Source organism: Aethina tumida, chromosome 5, assembly GCF_024364675.1.
Source record: "Aethina tumida isolate Nest 87 chromosome 5, icAetTumi1.1, whole genome shotgun sequence".
NCBI lineage: Eukaryota > Metazoa > Arthropoda > Insecta > Coleoptera > Nitidulidae > Aethina > Aethina tumida.
In genome coordinates, this window is record NC_065439.1 from 3,875,455 (window position 1) to 3,896,824 (window position 21,370).

General features: G+C 35.2%; 10 protein-coding genes across 11 annotated transcripts; 7 read left to right on the top strand and 3 right to left on the bottom strand.

Moving 5' to 3' along the window:
* Positions 1-433: 433 nt before the first annotated feature.
* On the top strand, positions 434-3,565 carry LOC109604980 (choline transporter-like 1). The gene is made up of 10 exons (XM_020021537.2): positions 434-644; positions 696-1,072; positions 1,126-1,292; positions 1,345-1,574; positions 1,633-1,800; positions 1,862-1,997; positions 2,051-2,336; positions 2,393-2,555; positions 2,608-2,829; positions 2,881-3,565. Exons 1-10 carry the CDS (start codon positions 540-542, stop codon positions 3,007-3,009), a joined length of 1,983 nt encoding a protein of 660 aa, XP_019877096.2. The 5' UTR covers positions 434-539; the 3' UTR covers positions 3,010-3,565.
* A 92-nt stretch (positions 3,566-3,657) lies between these two features.
* Positions 3,658-5,037, bottom strand: LOC109604983 (ribosome biogenesis protein BRX1 homolog). The gene is made up of 4 exons (XM_020021541.2): positions 4,814-5,037; positions 4,483-4,759; positions 4,144-4,427; positions 3,658-4,088 (listed from the first exon to the last, which is right to left on the bottom strand). Exons 1-4 carry the CDS (start codon positions 4,922-4,924, stop codon positions 3,735-3,737), a joined length of 1,026 nt encoding a protein of 341 aa, XP_019877100.2. The 5' UTR covers positions 4,925-5,037; the 3' UTR covers positions 3,658-3,734.
* A 2,347-nt stretch (positions 5,038-7,384) lies between these two features.
* LOC109604987 (tRNA methyltransferase 10 homolog A) lies at positions 7,385-8,702 on the bottom strand. Its single transcript, XM_020021545.2, has 4 exons — positions 8,210-8,702; positions 7,868-8,158; positions 7,713-7,818; positions 7,385-7,661 (listed from the first exon to the last, which is right to left on the bottom strand). Exons 1-4 carry the CDS (start codon positions 8,561-8,563, stop codon positions 7,459-7,461), a joined length of 954 nt encoding a protein of 317 aa, XP_019877104.2. The 5' UTR covers positions 8,564-8,702; the 3' UTR covers positions 7,385-7,458.
* A 206-nt stretch (positions 8,703-8,908) lies between these two features.
* LOC109604979 (peroxisomal targeting signal 1 receptor) lies at positions 8,909-12,477 on the top strand. 2 transcript variants are annotated; one of them, XM_020021535.2, is made up of 10 exons: positions 8,909-9,216; positions 9,268-9,401; positions 9,589-9,771; positions 9,833-9,998; positions 10,051-10,175; positions 10,231-10,416; positions 10,472-10,686; positions 10,975-11,140; positions 11,195-11,352; positions 11,405-12,477. In XM_020021535.2, the coding sequence occupies exons 1-10, from the start codon at positions 9,027-9,029 to the stop codon at positions 11,610-11,612; spliced, it is 1,731 nt and encodes a 576-aa protein (XP_019877094.1). In that variant the 5' UTR covers positions 8,909-9,026; the 3' UTR covers positions 11,613-12,477. The 2 variants fall into 2 exon arrangements, with proteins under 2 accessions (XP_019877094.1, XP_019877095.1); XM_020021536.2 differs by having other exon boundaries at positions 8,910-9,216; positions 10,472-10,662.
* Positions 12,478-12,943: 466 nt separating this feature from the next.
* On the bottom strand, positions 12,944-15,508 carry LOC109604982 (NECAP-like protein CG9132). Its single transcript, XM_020021539.2, has 5 exons — positions 15,365-15,508; positions 14,795-15,000; positions 13,822-14,006; positions 13,568-13,764; positions 12,944-13,511 (listed from the first exon to the last, which is right to left on the bottom strand). Exons 1-5 carry the CDS (start codon positions 15,448-15,450, stop codon positions 13,460-13,462), a joined length of 726 nt encoding a protein of 241 aa, XP_019877098.2. The 5' UTR covers positions 15,451-15,508; the 3' UTR covers positions 12,944-13,459.
* Positions 15,509-15,766: 258 nt separating this feature from the next.
* On the top strand, positions 15,767-18,837 carry LOC109604974 (cilia- and flagella-associated protein 161-like). The gene is made up of 2 exons (XM_049967374.1): positions 15,767-15,819; positions 15,893-18,837. Exon 2 carries the CDS (start codon positions 15,966-15,968, stop codon positions 16,725-16,727), a length of 762 nt encoding a protein of 253 aa, XP_049823331.1. The 5' UTR covers positions 15,767-15,819; positions 15,893-15,965; the 3' UTR covers positions 16,728-18,837.
* LOC109604984 (uncharacterized) lies at positions 16,952-18,837 on the top strand. The gene is made up of 2 exons (XM_020021542.2): positions 16,952-16,974; positions 17,037-18,837. The coding sequence occupies exon 2, from the start codon at positions 17,057-17,059 to the stop codon at positions 17,708-17,710; it is 654 nt and encodes a 217-aa protein (XP_019877101.2). The 5' UTR covers positions 16,952-16,974; positions 17,037-17,056; the 3' UTR covers positions 17,711-18,837.
* On the top strand, positions 17,949-18,716 carry LOC126264129 (cilia- and flagella-associated protein 161-like). The gene has a single exon (XM_049967397.1). The coding sequence runs from the start codon at positions 17,949-17,951 to the stop codon at positions 18,714-18,716; it is 768 nt and encodes a 255-aa protein (XP_049823354.1).
* Positions 18,838-19,056: 219 nt separating the features above from the next.
* Positions 19,057-19,824, top strand: LOC109604975 (cilia- and flagella-associated protein 161-like). Its single transcript, XM_020021530.2, has one exon. The coding sequence runs from the start codon at positions 19,057-19,059 to the stop codon at positions 19,822-19,824; it is 768 nt and encodes a 255-aa protein (XP_019877089.1).
* Positions 19,825-20,255: 431 nt separating this feature from the next.
* On the top strand, positions 20,256-21,023 carry LOC109604976 (cilia- and flagella-associated protein 161-like). The gene has a single exon (XM_020021531.1). It carries the CDS (start codon positions 20,256-20,258, stop codon positions 21,021-21,023), a length of 768 nt encoding a protein of 255 aa, XP_019877090.1.
* Positions 21,024-21,370: the final 347 nt, after the last annotated feature.

Sequence of the window (21,370 nt, forward strand, 5' to 3'; positions counted from 1 at the left end):
ACTAAAATATAAAAGGATTAGCAATAATAGGAGGTCATTTTAATAATTTTTAATATGAATAAGTGCCATAAAATATGAAACTGAACATCAATCACCTCCACCATTGACGTTCACCGGGTATTCCTCTATTTTCAAATGGCTTTATACTAATTATTAAAACTTAATATAATTTAAATAAACTGTTAAAGTTTATATATTAATCTTAACAATAACTTAAACTTATAATAATAAAATAATGTAACACATACATTTATATTTATTGCAAAAGAATTGTTTAAGATAGCTTTTATATGGGAATAAAATGTTTTATGTAGTTAATTGCATATGAATCGGTCATTTATATATAAAATATTCGATCCCAAGTTCAAGATAATACCAACCGCCCCTCGTATAGAATACTGAGTACGCAGACGTCCTCACCCACTTGCGGTGTTGTCCTATTCGAATATATTGTTCTGTGGCGTGTGTCATGGTACGTGAGACAGGAAAACAATTATCTGTTGCTCAAAAACAATAGCGTAAATAATTAATGACCGACCATGGGCTGCTGCGACTCTAAAGAAAAGGAAGAGGAACAGAACACGGAAAGAAAATGCACCGACATATTTTGGTTGTGTCTTTACTTTTTGTTTTGGTGCTTAATGGTGAGTTAATTGAACGCTTACAAAACACTATGTTAAAACGTTGCTTAATAGGTAATAATTGCCGCCTTCTCCTTCGTTTATGGGAACCCTCTGAGAATTATAAACGGTTACGATTCGTTCGGTAATATTTGTGGCACCAAGAACAAACCAATAGGAAACTTGGAGCTGTCTGGTTATGATACAACTAACCGACCGTTTTTATTGTTTTACGACATCAAGGAGCTGAGACACAGCTTGAAAATATGTGTCAAGGAGTGTCCTAAGGACACCCTGAGGTCCATGAAGGATATTGCAGCCTACAATCAAAAGGGCGTCAGTCTCTGTAAATACAATTTTAACTACAATGAGTTGTTGAAAATTGGGTTTGTTGATAATTCTGTGCTAAGTGGATCTTTTGGGCCTTGTCCAGTTCTTCCAGTTTATGAAAGGTTTGTAATTTAATCAAACAAAAATACTTTTTTAATTAACAATTTTATTTCAGCATTCCAGTGTTGAACCGTTGTGTTCCCAAGCCAGTGAAAGAGGTTGGGGAAGCTGTTTTAAATAGTTTTTATGGTCTTCTAAACAGTTGGGACACCTTAGAACAAATTTTAGGTGACCTGTATAAAACATGGAAGGAAATATTGATCCTAACTTGTGGAGCACTTGGTAATTAGCATATTAATATTTAATTTCTGTTTAATTATTCAGATATTTCCAGTTGTGTCTTTGTTGACTATTTTAATGTTGCATTGCCTGGCACATCTTGTTTCATACATAATTATGATAGCATTTTCAATTGCAAGTATTGGTGGGACTGGTTATTTATGGTATACTTATTTTGATCTGAAGAGAAACTTGGACAAAACCAATCAAAACATGATGTTATTAGAGTCTGTTAGAAATGAAACTGCTTTCTTCTGGTATGCTGTTGTAGCCTCAGTCATAACTGTAATTAAATTATGACCTAATTTGTATATATACAAGGAGTAATTTATGCTTATTTCAGTTAATAATATTGCTCATTGTTATATTTATGAGAAAACAAGTAGATTTCCTTGCAAATCTATTTAAGGAAACTACCAAGTGTGTCATGCACTTGCCTGGATTATTTATACAACCACTGATCACTTTTGTGATACTAGCCCTGTTCTTTATGTTTTGGATATTTGTTGTGGTAAATAAATCTGTTTAAAATTGCTTAATGGATGACACTAATGTGACCATGTGTGTTACAGTTATGCCTGGCTACAGCTTATTACCCTGGCACCACTGGCATCTCACCAGCCACTACAAACTTTGGTAACCTGGTCCCCACCACGGCCCCCGAAAACGTCAGACCCGTAAATACGAGTTTTACGGACAAAATCAAAAGTAAACCGCCACAATTTACTAAAAAGACCCCATTAGTTAGTTGTATTTTCCAGAATTAACTGTGGTGGAGTACGTAGATGCGTCGTGGGTGAAGGGCATGTGGTGGATCTACTTCATCGGATTAATTTGGACGTCCGAGTTCATAATGGCCTGCCAGCAAATGGTGATAGCCGGTGCAGTCGCCCACTGGTACTACCGTCACAAGTACAAGGACAACTCCCACCTCAGTTACGCCATCTGTAAACTAATCAAGTACCATTTAGGTTCCGTAGCTTTGGGCTCCCTCATCATAACCATCGTCAAGGTTCCCCGGTTGATTTTGATGTACATACACGAAAGGTTTGGTCGTTTAACGTTGCCTTAAGTTAAGATTAATTAATTAACTCTTTACTCAGACTAAGAAGGAACAAAGACAAGGGCAGTGAGTGTGCGACATGCGGGCTGAGGTGCTGCATCTGTTGCTTCTGGTGCTTGGAGAAGTTCCTCAGATATTTGAACCACAACGCCTACACCGTCATCGCCATCGATGGCTCCAACTTTTGCAAGGCTGCGGGAACTGTAATTCATCATAAAGTTATCCTTAATTGTTACTACATGAAGTCGTTTTTAGGCGTTTGAGGTTTTAACATCTCACGCACTTCAGGTGGCCACCATTAATGGGCTGGGGGATTTTATACTGTTCCTGGGTAAGTGTTTTGTGACCGCGGTGACTGGGAGTGCCGGTCTAGCTTGGTTCAGGAGGCACGACGACCTTCATTTTTACGCCGCCCCTACTTTAATCGTCTGCATTTTTGCCTTCTTTGTTGCTCACTGTGTACTTTCTTTATATGAGGTGAGATTAACTGCATAAAATTAGCACATTTTACTAATATTTTAATTTTAGATGGTACTGGATACAGTTTACTTATGTATGTGCCAGTCAGGAGAAGCTCCAGACGGCATACAAATGCAAAATTTGGGAGTGACAAACAATGGAACATCACCAGGAAACGAGCTCGAACCAATGAATTAATGTTTAAATGACAAGCACTAAGCAAAATGCACAAACAAGTACATGTTAATTTTACATATATTTTATTTGTGGGTTGTGAAGTATTCTCCACATATTACTCAGTATTTTTTATACGAATTTATCCATCCATGGAATATTTTTAGTAATATTTATTTGTGACAATAATCTGGGTCTATATTATCATGATTTATAAGTGATATTTTTATATATATACATGTTAGTATCTAGCTTTAAAAGTAGCAAATCATTCAAATACTATATTTACATTTTTATTAAATTAATATGAAAAATTGCACAATTATACTCTATAAATAATCCAATTATATTGTTGTTAATTACAAGTATTATATATTTTTACATTCCAGCTTTAAATGTGAACTGAAAACGTGCTTTTAAAATATTTTTGGTCACTTCAATTATCAACTTTTACCCTTTATTCAGTTTATTTATGTATGTGATTTGAATAAAAACTGCCACTAATAAATAATCAAATATAATTTATTTATAACAATAAATATAAAAATATATTTTTTTTAAATTAGTATATTTAACCCAATGTATATTTTTTTATATGTAAAATGAAACTGTTTCCCATTCAACATTTAAGAAATATCATTTTAAGTATGTAATGTTAATAAAAACTACCACTAATAATAAAATGCATTTTATTAATAACAATAAAATTATAAAATATTACAGTTTATCTTGTTTTGAATATTTTTAAGTTACTTTTTTGCTTTAACTTTCTTTGAAAAAGTTTTCTTTACCTTTTTTACTTTCTTGGTTGGCTTGGGAGATTTTTGTTCCTCCTTCTCCTCTGTTTCATCAGCCTGCTGCTTCTCCTGTTCAATTTCTTTAGCCTTCTTGAGGACATCTCCTTCAAAAATGTCCTGATATGGAGTCAACTTATATGTATCCTTTGTAGGTTTAGTTGCTTCAGCATGTGCCTTTTGTTGCATCCTGTCCAAATACTTATTTTTAGCATTGATTCTTATTTGTTGTCGGTATCTTGCAGGACTTATATAACTTGGATTCTCCCACAGGGTTGCTCCACCAAAACTACCCGAAAATATTTTTACCTATAAATAATTAATTTAATTATTTGATATTTATGGCTGGTTAAAAATAACTTACTGGGTTCATAACAAATCTAGGCCCCACTTCTGCTAAAGCTCCATCCTCAGACAATATTTGAAAATTCCTAAACCAAATCCTGTTGTCCAGGATTGAAAATGTGTAAACATGGTCAAAGAAAGGTTGACTTTTGGGGTGTTGTCTGGGTACCCCAAATATTTGTGTAATTAATTCCTTCAATAGTGAGTAGTGAGGCTTTTCCTTGAAGGTTGGGTCAAAACTCAACAAAGGTCTTGAACCTCTTAGGCAATTACCAGTCAATTTTAATTCTTCCATGGTGTAAACTAAAGAAAATTATTACTAATAACATATGAACAAAATGGTGTGACTACAACGTACTGTTTTCAATTAAAAATTTCACACTTGGTCCATTGGGAATGTTAGAAAGCCACATGTACAAATCCTTTTTCTTACGTCCTTCAAACATTAAGGCTTTGTTGCAGTTCTTCATCTCACACATTTCATTAATAACAGACAGTGTTTTCGACCTCTCCATTTTTGCCTCAGGTTTATGGTGTGGCATCAGTTTCTTTATGTCCTCCATCAAATGCCTGTCCCTGTGGCTGATGCCCCTGGTTGCGAATATCAAAACCCTCTGTTTGTTTATCCATTTCGACTAAAAACAACGACATACAGTGGACATACTTAAAAAATATTGACGAGTCGATACCTTTTTGGCGACCGGTTCGTCGGATTGTCGGACCGCTGGCAAAGGTGTTTCTTCGTTTTCCTTCGTTTCTTCCGGCTCGCTGCGCTTTCTTTTCAGCGATTTCTTCGTCATGATTAAAACGGGCTGCGGTTTATCGGTTTCTGCACGTGGTCAACAAAACACAACAACTTAACCTCTTTAAATTGGTGCGCACGTTTCACTACGCAACCCCCACCGCGGTTACCAAAATATGTTTGAATTTTTTGGTACATTTTTAACTTACAGCGGATCTTGTTATATTTACTTCATATTTACAATGTAATTAGCAGAATATGTTTTAACATTAATTGATATATTCAAACAAAAATGTAATAAATCAAGTTCTAAAAGGGCGCTGTAACTGGTTTTTCAGCGGTTGCCACATTTTGATATAGATGTCGCGTTTAACTCTAGTATTTAACCATTGTGGTTGGTTTATTAAATTTATTCCTTTATAAATATGTGCGCATGTAAAATAATATAAAATAAAGCAATTTAGTACTGTGAATATTAAAATATTTATCCTAACCAACTAATATTGTAATATATATTTATTTATTAAACGTGTAACTGCCGTAATGAATTTTTTATTCATTAAGTAGTCATAAAAATATGGGAATAGAGACGTAATAAAATAATTTGTTTACCTGGTTACAAGTTCTGATATTGTTTTAAGACCATAGTAACAAACGGCATTTGTTTTAAACAACTTTGATTAGAATGAAAGTCATGGTAACGAAAGGCATTTGTTTTAAACAAACAACTGATTTTAATGAAAGTCATGGTAACAAACGGCATTTGTTTTAAACAAACAATCTTGATTTTTATGTGTGATATTAATAAATTATTATAATAGTAATATTAAGCTACAACGTCATAAAATCTTGTACATTTTTGCCAAACTAATTGAATTGAATCGAAATATATATTAAATTTATTTATTTATTATGTATTAAGTTGAAATTTTTGTTTACTATAAACGAAGTATAAAGTAGGCTGGGGTTGCTATGTGTATTCAATTGTTTGTTGTTGCTAAGTAAAAAAGTTTCATGTTAAAGTAGGTGCAGAAACATTTTAGTTGAGAATCATCTCGCCTCGAGGAAACATCTCCTCCTCCAAATACAAGTAAGTGCTTTGAATTGTAAATCCTATAACAAATTTAGTACAAAAATGTACTGAACAATAAGTGCATCGTCATCAATCATGAACATGTGGAAGTAAGTCATTAGAAAGGTGAAAAGAAAAAAGAAGATACCATCAATCCAAATCTATGGTGTGGTTCTGCTCACTTACATCGAAGCGGATGAAGGCATCACCGAATTTTGAACATTAAAACAATCTGGAAGCAAACATTTACCTGGAAAGATTCATAGGAGTGATCCAAATTAAAGCAAGTAAGTGGTTAATCGTCAATTGAGGTTGCGCCGTTTGACTCGCCAACAGATTTTATTTTTAAAACTAATTTCCACTTCAATTTCAGTCCATAGAACAATTTGGATCTTCTGTGGACCCATCAACTGCAGTGCGTTTTAGAAAAGGCCATGCTACTCTATACTACCGAAGTGTCCTGATGATTTTCAACAGAATGATACCTCTCAGGTACTCTCGTTCTTTTACATATGTCTTATTATAATTTTTTATCATGGATGCTGCTTGAAGCACTGATCGCCGATTTTTTTCATTTAGGCCATTCACTTAGATAATGGCTAATTTGATTTTTCTATTATCATTATGCCTAAAGCTTCGTCTAAAATCGGGCATTCCGGTTTAGACGAATAAGTTAGAAAGGTGATTAAATTATCCCTTCGTTGGTACCTAATTCGTTTTGATTGAAAGTGCAAATGGCTGAGCTACAGTTGAAATTTCAAATTATACGCATTTTGTGATACTTTTGCCGTTAAATATATTATAACAATTAATTGCAATCTTATGTTTTACATTCTAATTAATAATTTGGTCAATTGCATCCATTTCAAGATGTGTACAAAAAGAAGTCACTTTTTTTTGTATATGACTTGAAGTGCGTGCAATTGAAAAAATTATTAATTAAAATAATAAAACTTTGTAATTTATTGTTATATAATACTATACAATGGTGGTATCTGAAAGTCGGTGAAATTCAGTTGTAGCTCAACCATTTTTCCTCCAATCACTTATTAGGGACCATTGGAGACATAATTCAATCCCCTTTCTAACAACTATTATTCATTTAGATCAGAATTGTTGTTCTGGACGCTGTTTTAAGTAAAATGATAAAAGAAAGAAGCAAATTTGTTCTTATCTAAGTAAAGGCTCTGATAAAGAAAAATTCGCTTTCAGTGCAACCAAGTTTTGAGATATATATATTTATATAAAAGTATATAATGTACCTACCACTGTATTATATGTTTTACAATAAATTGTTATAATTTTAAATGCATAGTGTTTTTATCACTTTATGTATAATAAAAAAATATTTTCCCCTTATTTAGCAGCAGTCCTGGAAAGTTAAGTGAATGTGTCAGTAAGGTAACTTAGATAGACAAGATTGAAACTAAAAACTAATTAGAACTCTTCATTTTTATTTATTTAACGAAAATAAAATAACATTGTTGGCATAAAACATTCATAGGTGTTCTGTGAAAACATCAGCTTTTGTCAATGATTTTTTGTTTAGTCTCAACACTGTTCTCTTCATTATTTAATATGTCCTCTTTTGTTATTTCCACACTGTCTTCCACACTTTCATCATTACTATTAACTTCTTTTTTTTCCTTTCTTTTAGGTAGGATCATTTCAAATGCTTCTTTGAATGTTTTACCTTCAGTAACCCTTAAAATAATCTCGAACACTACAAACTACTTCATTAATAAGTTTTATAAACTAGATATAAAACTTATACCTTGATTAATAGTTAAAACTTTTCTAGTTTTCATCCAAAAGTACTCTCCTATTGGCAACTGACCATGACATATTCCTTGTTCTTCTGCTTTTTTTAAACAAATTCCCTAAAAGTCTAAATATAATACAATGAAGCTGTACTAATTTTTTTTGTACCTTATGAAAATTGTGATCCACCAGACCACCAATTATATAAATTTTATCATCTTCAAAAGAATGGATTACATTGTCACTTTCACTACTTAAATAGACTAATTTTTCTTTAGGAAATATGTTAATATAATCCTCTTCATGAAAGTGAATATCCCAATTTTCATAACCATGATGTCTGGCCATCTCTTCTTTACTTCTTCCATTGAAACTGGTTAAATGGAGCTGCATTGGTGCCTTTGATCTTCTATTCTCAGTATATACTCTTAATATTTGTTTGACTGTCTTTGCCATATCCTAAAAGATATACATTTAGCTTACTTAATTAAATATAAGAATTAAATTTACCTTGTTTATCATCAAGTTATCAAAGCTTAAATCAATGCAAACACCAATTTTGCAAGGACTTTTTTCCATTGTGGCCTTTTTCAGCTCCTTTCTACTTGGTCCTAAATTAATGTTGTGCTGTTTAGCATGAATTCTTTTTTCTTTTAATTTTAACCGCTCTTGTGCCCTTTTAATTTTCTTAACTTTCTCCCACTTCAAAAACTTTTGATACTTTTTCATTTGTCGCTTTGTTAATTTGGAAATTTCTACGCCGTTGAAATATTTGAGCTCGTTTGCGTCTGTGTTTTCATTCGTTTCATTTTCAGAAACTTTATTATCATTTTGTGGGTCGTTTAAAAGTTGTTCTGTGTCCATGTTTACCTAATATTTGTCACAAATTTTACTTTTATGGTTATGAATTTATATTAATTTTCATATTTATCTAACTACAATGTATAAAGTCACTAATTTTATAAAAGAATATATTTTTAAAATATATGTGGCATGTTTCCAAACATAACCTATAAGTTATGAACATAGACTTCCCAGGTTATGAAGAAGCAGAATACTAAAAATATTTATAATTTTCCTTTATTTATTTTTTATTTTAAACCTATATATTTTATTGTAATTAAACGATTTATTTATATATTAAATCCTCCGTTGTCAGGAGAAAACATTTATCAAATGGAAATTCATTTGGTCCAAAGAGAATTCGACGTAATTCCCAAGGACGTCAACGTCATATTCCAAAAGTCAAACTCGTCCCATAATAATTGTTATTAAACTTGCTACGACTTAAAACAAGAACACGGCACACCAGAACAAAAGAAATAACATGGCATTCAGACCCCTCACAGACGCCGAATGCGGCCAGACAAATCCACTGCAACGACTAACATCGCACATAACCCACGACCACACATTTTCAGAAAACCATGGACAAGTGTTCCCCAGCAGTTCCGACCAACTGGTCGAGCAGTTTTTGCAGGAGACGAGGGCAATACCGCAGACGTTTCGCATGGACGGTGAGTTAGCTTGTTTGTGGTATGAAAATATGTTCGAATTTGAGGTTTTAGATTTGATGAGGGAGATGCATGAGATCGAGTCACAGAGATCAGTACTGCCTCCCATTCCCGCCTCCACCGTCAAAGATCATCTGCATGATGATGCCTGGGCACAACAATATATTGAGGATGGCAAAGTTTTTCATGTATGTATAATTTCCAACAAAACTTGTTACTGGTCAAAGATCAAGTATTGTTTTGTAATGGTATTTAAAAGATGTTGATTGTATTTAAATTTATTCAGAGTGAAAATATGAAAATTATTAGTTCAGTTATTATGTTAAAGACTAAATTCAGTAATTAAATACTCATTTAATTATTTATTTTATTTAGGAAAACAATCATGATGCCATTTGGTCAGAGATAATGTCACAGGAGCAAAACAATTTCAACGCCCTAGAAAACGTGTGGGGTGGCCCTTTAAGCAGCGAAATCCACGCTGGCCCCAGTGAGGTACAACAGAGCGCCAGAGAACTTAGAGAATCAATAGATGACCCCAAATTCGTCTACTCCAAGGTATAATATATTATATATATAATATATTATTGTTTTACATGGTTATTTACAATTGTATCAGTTTATGAGGTTTATGAAGACGGTGGAGGACGGTGAGGCACGTCTGGAGGACGGCAAATTGACGGAAGAGGAGGCGGAAGCCTGGAGCAACGAGTATTTGAACGCGGAGCAAGAGAATCCAGAGGAGCTGGCGCAAACTTGGGCACAAGAGCATGTCAAGGAAAACGGTGGGGGATTTACCTATGATTAAGTGGCAGTGTATTAACAATTTTGTTGCAGATGACAGTTTTAATGAGCAGTTCTGGAACAAACTCCAGGAAGACATGAAAAAAGTGGTGGAAGGAACGAGCTACGAGAATCCGTGGGCTAACGAATTTGAAACTTATTATAACACACCACAAAAAGTTTGTTAAGCTATATTATTCATGGTTGTGGTGGTAATTGCTTTTGGTGTTTTAGGAGTACACGTTCAGCGAAAACAATCCTATGTTCGACGTAAATAATCCTCTGGAACGTGGCAAAATTCTACTGGAAGAAGGCGACTTCCCCTCCGCCGTTTTGTGCTTCGAGGCTGCCGTAAAAAAAGAATCGGACAACTCGGAGGCTTGGTTCTTACTGGGTAAAACACAAGCCGAAAACGAACAAGTACTGATATAATCATAGTTATTTAATTAACCAATTAATGTAAATTACTTATTAGGATCCTAACGCCATTCCGGCGTTGATCAGGTGTTTGGAATTGGACCCAGAAAATCTGAACGCAATGATGGCACTGGCTGTCAGTTACACGAACGAGAGTTACTACAATCAGGCGTGCAACATGCTGTTGAAGTGGTTGCAGAGCAATCCCAAATATCGGGACCTGGTGCCTCCGAATCTGAACTTATCCGGGCAAGTTACAAGTTTTTTAGATGCGTAAGTCTTCGGTATCGGGTTTTAGGATCTTTTAATTCTAGTTGCTTATTTATAATTGTGTATAAATTGGTACAATTAGTAATACTAGTTTATGAGGACTAATAATTCCTTCATCCTTTAGCTCATTTTTCTATTATCACAGATTTATCCCAGTCTCCTATTTTCAGCTCTTTGCTCAAAAATGTTTAATACCAGTAAACTAGTACAAATTCAAAATTTTCGCCAATAAGTATAAGACACCACCGACATCCCGCAGTATATTTAAAATAATAGTTTTGATTAAAACAGGGACCAGCACAAAGCAGTCCAAAACGTCTACATAAGGGCGGCCCAGAGGAACCCCAGAGACGTGGACCACGAGGTGCAGTGCGGCTTGGCGGTGCTGTTCAACCTATCATCCGAATACGACAAGGCGGCCGACTGCCTTAAGGCGGCCCTATCGGTGAAGCCGGACGTGAGTTCATCTTACCTCATTAGTTTTTAGTTGTTCAATTGAACGCTTCTTTAGGACGCCAGACTGTGGAACAGATTGGGGGCGACGTTGGCGAACGGATCGAGGCCGGAGGAGGCGGTGGACGCGTACCACCACGCCTTGTCCATAGCCCCAGGTTTCATAAGGGCTAGGTACAACGTTGGCATAACGTGTATCAACTTGAATTCCTACAAGTATGTACTCTAACGAAATTTTGCTAGTACTAATTTTATTTCAATTCAACAGAGAGGCAGCTGAACACTTTTTGACCGCACTGAACCAACAGGCGAGGGGCCAAGACGTGTGCAACTCCGGAACGATGTCGCAAATGTCTGAGACGATTTGGTCTTCGTTGAGGATGTGTATTTCTTTATTGAACAGGGCTGACTTAAAATCGCTGGTCGATAATCGGGATTTGGGGGCGCTAAACAAAGAGTTAAACATTTCGACTTAATGTTCACCTTTTTACAGTTAAATTTAAGGTATTATGTTATATTCACATGTGAAAAAAATATAAGAGGGATTGAACGTAATGTATAGTTTGTACATATGTCTTACATAAGAGCAGCAAACGTTATCACACACCAAAAATTATTTGGTACATATTAAGAAGTGTTTTTGTGTTTCAGAGACTTTATTATTAATTTTCGTGGGTCTCTGATTTCGATTTACATGTATTTTAATTAAGGTAGGGCTTTTATAATTTTTTTATATACATAAACTGCCCCATTAAGCAACTGTTCCATGGAAATTGGAACATATTATTATGTTAGTTACTTAAACAAGTTCAATTTTACACAATGATTGAACTTATTTTGTAACAATTCCCTTTACAAATTCAAGGCATATTTAATTAAGTGCTCAAGTGTTTATTAAAGAATTATTTAGTTTTATGGTTGTCAATGTTTCATGAATGAAACTTTCTATGGAGGGAAATTGTATTAATTTTGTTTGGCATTTTTGTACCAGCCAGGCAAAATTTTCCTTTATCATATAATGTTATTTTTATTTCAAAATGATAAACATAACATATTTATAAGAATTAAGTCGAAGCAGAAGGTAAATACTTGTTTTTGTGAATCATAATAGAATTTAAAGATATGGATTGTCTTTAATATATAAATTAACAGTCACAAAACAATATTTAGGGTTATTAGTACATCATCAATATCTTTAATTGCCCCATATTTAGAACATATGAAAAAAAAGATATAAAAATAAAGAAGAAACATGAAATATGCGTATATTCAATTGTAGCGTTCATAAGTTGTTATTTTTATATGCAGTTTTCAAACAAAATATATATGTTATCTATGTAATTGTGTTTTCATTTATGTTTCTTGTAAAATATATGTATTTTGTAAAATCAAGGTGATATTCCATGTCTTGTAAAATCAAGATATTCCATGTCTTGTAAAGTCAACTAGAGTGTTCTGAATTTTAGAACAAGTAGCTCAAATGTATAATGTCTTAAAGCAAAAATGTTTGACTGACAATCAGAGAAGATAAGACAGGTGATATGTAGAGATGTTACCTCATTGGAGGTCTACTTCTTACCCCCTTTGTTTAATCTCAATTTACAGGGGTGTAAATTTGTTGTCAATACTGATGCAATCAAATTAAAAATAATTATAATAAATAATATTTGTAATTATATATTATTTGTTAATTATTTTCATTTATTTAAATTGTAATTAATTTTTGTTTCAGATTTACAGTTATCAAAATAGATGTAAATATAATAATAAATTTATATTCTTTAAAAGTGGGGAAATGAAACAGTAGTCAACTCAAACAATAATTATATTAGTATAACTTCATAATAATATTACACTTTTATTGGAATGTTTGGAAGTGCTGTAGGGCTACATTTAAAATTTCGAAATATTACAACACAAACATTACATTAAAATATCAACAATAACATTTCAAAATCTATGATTTATTATAAAACTCTGAAAGTATATTCAAAAAGAACTATAAACCAATATGTATAACAATGTGAATAAATTTGTCCAATGTACAAGAGAGTACTGAAAATATTTGTATTAATGTCAATTGTATACACATAGAAATTTTAAATCTTCTAAGATCTGAAGCATAACACCTATTGTTTTAAACAATATATTAAATTTTTTAATCTATACATAGTTATATATAATACATTTCGCAATAAAAAATAATCTTTCTCCTTATAGTTAAATGATATTATTGCAGTGAATCACATTATCCACATCAAAAGCTACGATTCACTACACACTAACTAAAAAACCTATACGAAATCTGAATCCTAAACTCTGCCTAAAATTGTACCCAGTTGCTGTTGTTTGCCGGTGCCGCCGCTGCCGAAGCACTGCAAAGAACAATAATCATTTATAGGCTTCATAAAAGACGTTCAATCACCCTTACTTCGATTGAGCCGAAGTGAACTCTCCCCAGGACTCGCCGGCGCCCTCGGGCTTCGGGACGTGGGCCGGCGAACTGGCCGGCGAGCTGCCCGGCGGCGCCGGCAGCTTACCGCTGGGCGGCGGCGGCAGCAGTCCCAAACCGGGACCGGAGCCGCTCTTCCCCTTTATCCTCGAACTGCCCTCGGACCCGTCCTTTTTCTACAACACAAAATAGGTGGTACATTCGATGTAATTACTACGCTGTTGATGCGTTACCGTTATTTTCATGTTGATTTTGATCGTCTCGCCCTCCTTGAAGCCGAGATCCAGGGCGGGTCCGCTCGGCTCTTCGCTGATCTGTTTCTCCTTTTTCAGCCATTTGAAGTGGTCCTGGAGGGCGACGTTCAAGTCGAACGAGTCGGATCTGTCGCCGAAGCCGATTCCGATAAACGCTTGTCTGCCTGTAAGTAAAAAACACGTAATATAATATCAAATCAACGGGTCGTGAGTCATTTAAATATTTCCATAACAACTGGAACTGGACTATAAATTGAAACGAACCTGTTTGGTGTCTATTTTAATGTTAGTTGCTACTACACACCTTTTATCAGTGGCTGTTGGTCAGATTGGGGACGTGAGGCGGTGCCTCACCTATGAAAATAATTTTACTAACATGATTTAATATTAAAAAATACTTTTCTATGTTTTTATTCTTTAAAAAAGAATATTTAACCAAGGTGGAAGGCTAATATGTTAATATGTTATGTAAAACAGACAAATAAACAGGCAATGATAGTTTTATATTAAATTTCAATAAACACTTCGTCCAGAGACACGTTTAAATGTGCCTCTTCGCGCCAATTAGTTTCAAAAGTAAATGTGAAGTATTTTACTTGTTTCCAATATTTGCGCATGCGCTTTAATGTCGGGATATTGTTTCAATGGTAGGGGAGCTGAGGCGTGCCTCTAGCCAATGAAATAACTCCAAAACTGAACATTCAGTTTGGAAAATTACTTGATTGTGTTGTTAATATGAGTATGTTGTTAATTATGAATAAATAAAAATAAGATATAGGTTTTGTTTTTGTTTTTTATATATAAAAGTTATAAACGTTGATAATTCCTGTTACAAGATGGTTCAGAAAGTGATTTTCATTTATATTATAAAATTTTTCAGAAATTATTGATGATTAACACATAAATATCATCAATATTAGTCACACTTAAATAAATTAAAGGTTCACTTTACCATTATCATCCTGGATCCTGAGTACAAAATATCTGGATGAATCACTGACAGCTTCAATAGCAATTCCAGGATAAGACTCAATGGGACATTTGGCAAACAACTCCCCACTGTTCTTATCTTCCAGTTTTATAAAGCATTCGTTTCCCTTGGAAATTAATCTCATCCTTCCTGTCCATGCTGGCTCTGATAAATTCCAATCTGCTGCTCTGTAATTTTATATTGTGTACATTTAAACATCGAATGTATAGATAAGTTATATCATTGGCATTGGTTTCAATTACATGTTGGCATTTTGGGGAGTTACAACAACATAATTTGTGCTTCACAAGCAAACTTTCTAATTGCGTTAAAATATTGAACAAACAACAATGTGCCCAGTAAAAATTTTTTGCCCACCCAAAAAAAAATTGTGGTATACGCGTGAAAAATTGCAAAACATGATTAAATATAATCTGGAGCATAAATATTTACCAATAATAATAAAAATAAACATTTGTTAGTGGGCGGATATTTCGTTCAATCTAACCTAAACGATTAATGAAAACAGAGGTGAAAATGATTGGTGTTTACCTGTAACCCCTGTTCGTTGTACGTGGCGGAATGTTGAAGACGAACACTTCGGGTTTTACTAATAAAACACTCTCGTATGTGTCCATTGTTGTATAAACTGTCCACTTGTCAAATTCGTAGCAAACTGACAACAATCATAGACATAACTTAACACTAAAGAATGTGTACATTAAAAAAATAATAATATTTACAAATTTATGGTTTATATTATAAGAGATGTTTGTTTCTAAAATAATAACTAACTGGCATTGTTGAAATTGATGGATAATTTCGCCTTTTTTTTTGCCGATCTATTAAATTTTATTTGTCTATGGGAAAATACATACTCGCATTTTACCAGTGGCGTAGGTTACTCATTTTAAAAAGGGGTAAAATTAAAAAAATAGTTTTTCGTATATCGACTAATTATCATATTTTGAAAAATTCAAATATATTGTTTTTATCTTAGATTAAAGGTAATTGAAATATTCATTTATTAACTAATTGGTTCATTATATACACTGCTTGAAAAAAATTCTTCTGTTTCAGTCCAAATGTCATGTGTAAACTAATGTTTTCGTAAAAACTCATTGTCAGAAGCACCGAAATTCTTTTTGTTATAATGTATAGCTTACCGGTACGTATGGGCGAATGGTATACTTTGACGGCAGATCTAAACGACCTAATGGAACGGCTAAAGTACGAAAAATCGATGGGGCTGATGGACTCGCAAAAGCTGAACAAAATTAGGGAGAACTTGTACTCGCCCACGAAAAAAATGACAGCTAAAGGACCGGCCTTTTACGGTAGCCCTTACCAGTTGATCAACAGTGACTTAATAAAAGCTCCTACTGGCCCCAACAAATACATCAGCTTAAGTCTGGCGGGCACAATAGATGAAGTAGGGGTGCAAAAATACGACACCCTGGTGGATGGCTGTCAAATTGTGGCCACCCCCACGATTGATCCCATTATGAGGAACACTTTTTGTTTTGAAACTGTGCAAGTGTGCGACAGCACTCGGGGGGACGTGACTTATGAGGAGGAAATGTACATAAAAATGGTGGGCGTACCATTGTATATGAAATTCACCAGTAACATCTTGACGTTGGGTACTTCCGCACCTGTTATGCTAACCTCAACACCAAACGAGTACTGCAAGTTCAAAATTTTCTTCTGGGAACATTGCAGAAGGCACACGGGGTTTAATACGGTCAAATTTGATTCTCGGGTTATAATTAGGCACATGGCGTCTGGCAAAAATCTAATTCTGAAGGAGTCCCGTATACCCACCTTATTTGGAAACGAATATGAAGTCACCTGCGACATTATTAAGGATTCACATAAGGCGGAAACTGCACATAGTTTTTGGCGTATAGTCTAAATTTTAGCAGGAGCATTCTGTATTTTTGGCTGTAATATGTAATTTATTAATAAAATTTACTATAACTGATTCAAACAACTAGCTTTACTCAGTTGAATAATCTGTACAATTTCCAATCAGTTGTAAAAATGACATTTGCGCATTTGTCATTGTCATTTTAGAGTTGTTTTTGATTTCTACATACATTTTTTATAGTTTTTTTTTCTATTACAATAATGTACAGTTTACCTACCCGAATGGGTTTCTGGTTCGAGACGACCGAGAACAATAACTATTACATAAATAAATTAACCAATGAAAAAAATTTAGGTCTGTTAATTTCGCAAAGGATGGAGGACATAAAAAATAAGTTGTACACGCCCATAACCAAATTTGAAGGCAAGAACTGCGTTGTGTTCGGTCATCCTTACCAAATCATCAACTGTGACTTCGAACAAATCTGCTTGGGGAAGCCCAATTATTCGTCGCTGAGTTTGGCGGGCACCATGAACGAGTTTGAGGTGAGGAAACGTGACACACTGTTCGACGATTGCCAAATTATGGCTGCCCCGGTTGTTACCCCCATCATGAGGAACACGTTCGTTTTGGAAAGTGCCCATCAGTGTCCGGAGTATAAAGGGAACGCCGTTTATGAAGAGGGTGTCTATATAAAAATAAAAGATTCTGAGGAGCCGCTTTACTTGTCGTTCAGTAGCACCTTGCTCACACTGGGGGAGTTCAATCCGGTTAAATTGACCTCGAAGAGGGACGAATATTGTACGTTTAAATTGATCTTCTGGGATCCAAAGACTAGGTATGCAAAATTTCGAACCATTGAGCTGAACACCAGAATCATCATACAACATATGGCGACTGGAAAGAATTTGGTGGTGGCCAAGTCTCTTGTGCCCACAATATTTGGTCTTGAGTATGAGGTCACGTGCAACCTCATGAGGAATTGCCACAAAATGGAGACTGCTGATAGTTACTGGTTGATCAGATAAAAGGTCTTTGATGTTGTTGATTTCTTTTTAAATTTCTCTTGCTAGATATGTATTTAAGGGATTTACATTTTAAGGTAAATAATAGAGCTCTTTGTGAGGCCAAAGGCAAAGAAGACTTGAATTTTTACAATATGGATATTAAAATTCTGGATTATATGTCAATATTGATTATCAAATGAAGTGTGACAAACGTCTTATATGCTGCATGTACATATACAATTTTAAATAATTTTTAATGATGTACAGTTTACCCACCCGCATGGTTGGATGGTTTGATTCTACAACAAACTGCAACTTCTTCGAGGAGAAGTTAAAGTATGAAAAGTCTAGAGGTATGTTGTGTAGTCAAAAATTGGCGGCTGCCAAGAAGAAATTGTACACACCAGTGCCTAAATTGGGAGGAGCAAGAACAGTTATGTATGGCAATCCATACCAAATCATCAATCGGGATTTCGAAAAGGATTGTTTGCACAAAAAGAACTACCAACATCTGTGTCTGGCAGGAACAATGAACGATTTGGAAGTGGAGAAATACGGCACCCTTTCGGAGGGCTGTCAAGTGATGGCCATCAACACCACGTCCACCATCATGAGAAACACCTTCTCCTTAGAGAGCTCCCATCCATGTTACAAATTCACAGGCAACATCATTTACGAAGAAAGTGTCTACATCAAAACGGTGGGCACTGAGGTGCCGCTCTACGTGACATTCATGGAAAGCTTCCTCACCCTCGGTCACATGTCACCGGTCACCTTAACGTTGAAACCGACCGTCTACTCAAAATTCAAGATATCCTTCTGGAAACCGGACACGAGGTCCACCAAATTCAGGACCATCGAAGTGGATCAAAGACTGATCATCAAACATTCGGCGACCGGGAAAAATTTGGTGTTGACTCACTCCCGCATACCCACGGTGTTTGGGTCGGAGTATGAGGTGACGTGTGACACTCTAAGGGACACGCACAAAATGGAGACTGCTGAAAATTTTTGGGTGATCCTATGAAAATTGTTGCAGTCCTCGCAATGGAGGAACTGTCTAAAAATGAATAGCCTTATACAATAATGTTATCTTAGCATTACATTATTTTTAGTACAGTAATCTTAATATACAATATTATATTAACTGTGTGTTTAGTTATTATATTTTAGAAATTCATCTCCAGCCTCAAACTTGGTTGAACTATGGTTCCTCCTGTTGAATTCTTATTCAAAGAATAACTATTACTATATATAAGGTTTTTATTAGTGTTAATAATCAAGAGTTGTCAAGTATCTGAACGTTTTGATTGCTGACCCTTTATTGTTGTCATATTTATGTCATTCCATCTCCAGCATTCTTTGCAATGTACAGTTTACCTGTCCGCTTGGGTGAATGGTATGAGACCACAGTAGACCGCAACTATCACATCAACAAACTGATGTACGAGAGGTCCTTGGGCCTGTTGACCAGCCAAAGGCTGGAGGAGACTTGGAAGAATTTATACAAACCCGTGGCGAAGTTCGACGAAAAGGAGAACGTGGTTTACGGCACACCTTACCAGTTCATCAACCGCGACTTCGAAAAAGACACCCTGCGCAAGAAGGACCCCCGTGACTTGTGCCTTGCTGGTACGATGGACGATGTTGAGGTGGACAAGTACCACACCCTCGAGGCAGGTTGTAAGTTAACGGCTATCTACACGCTGGAGTCAATTTTGAGGAACACCTTTTGTTTAGAAAGTGCTCACCCTTGCTTCTCTATCAAGGGTAACGTCATTTATGATGAATCTGTTTATATAAAAACGGTGGCGACCAGAGTGCCACTCTACTTGACGTTCATGAGAAACTTGGAAACTTTCGAAAGACACCCGCCGATTACTTTGACTGCGACCAGAAACTCGTACAGCAAATTTAAAATATCCTTTTGGAAGCCTGATATAAGGTATACACGGTTCAGGACGATTGAAATGAATTCGAGAATTATATTTAAACATTCGGCCACTGGTAGGAATCTGGTGGTGACACGTTCTCCTATACCCACAGTGTTTGGAAATGAGTACGAGGTCACGTGTGCCACCCTCAGGGATTCCCACAAAATGGAGACATCGGAGAACTTTTGGGAAATAGTCTAGTTGAAAGGTACTTGTCGGTTTGTGTCACATTAATTCAAATTAAACCATTAGTAATATGATAGGCAGCTATGTGTAATATCTATATACAGTATACAATATGTAATTATTCTGTAATTTATACTATATTATTAATATACAATACTATACAGATGATTTTTATTTTATTAAAGTTAATCACTGGTTTGAAGTGGTACCCATCTTCGTTGTGCTTTGGCTCAGTATTGTGAATCAGCATAATAATGAATACAATTGATATTTTGACCTTATTATTCTTAGTATTTATAAAATATTGACAATAATTAACCGCCAAAACAGTTACTATAGAAATTTCCACATGTCAAAGTACATATTTCATTTTAAATTGTTGCGGCACAGTCTTTTTTGTTTTTTGTCAGTACGTTCCTTTGTGTTACATTTTGTGTTCCTTAAAAATGTATAGTTTACCAACTCACATGGACGATTGGTGGGAGCAAATGTCTATCGATGAGTGTAACCTGAAGAAAACAGTAATAGAGAAGAAACTGGGATTATTGGCTGCTCAAAGATTGGACGTAATCAAGAAGAAATTGTACACACCCCCAACTAAAGTACGTGCAAGAACCAACGTTGCCTATGGTGAACCTTACCAACTAGTTAACATTGATTTTGAGAAGGTGTGCTTGGCTAAAAGCAATTACAGCCGCTTAAGTTTGGCCGGAACGTTGAACGAGAACGAAGTAAAAGAAAGTACCACCCTGTTTCACAATTGCCAAGTGATGGCGTCCCCCTCAGTAACACCGGCAATGCGCAACACCTTCGTGCTGGAAAGTGCCCACAAATGTATGTCGTACAAGGGTAACGCCGTCTACGAGGAGGAGGTATACATAAAAATACTTGACTCAGCGGAACCTTTGTATCTATCCTTCTTGACTTCGTTTCTAACTCTCGGCGAGTTCAATCCGGTGAGGTTGAGCACGACACGCGACGAGTATTGCTTGTTCAAACTGGTGTTCTGGGAGCCCAGCACCAGGTACGCAAGATTCCGGACCATCGAGTTGAACACTAGAGTTATCATCAAACATGTCATAACTGGGAAAAATTTGGTTGTGACACGTTCTAATGTGCCCACAATATTCGGGAGGGAGTATGAGGTGACGTGTGACATTTTGAGGGATTCACATAGGATGGAAACGGCTGAGAGCTTCTGGATGATTACATAAAAAAATTAAAAAGGATTTACGTCAAAAGAAATAAGTACAAGAGTGACATTTAAATATGCCGCCAATGATAATAGTACCATGTTCCTTAATATCTACCCATAGATGGCGTGCTGACGTTGGAAAAAGGTTGGGTTATAGTGTAGTCGAAGGGTATACGATATATTTGATGTTGTGTGTTTCAATTTTCGAAGCTGTACAACAAATTAACCATAATAGTCGGTGCAGCATACAATAATTGTTTTGTAATTTGTACTATAATATTTATATATGATGGTAGACAACTGTTTTTTATTTACTTCTTTAAAAATGTCATTTTACTATTGTAGTGCTCAAGAAATGTCCAACAT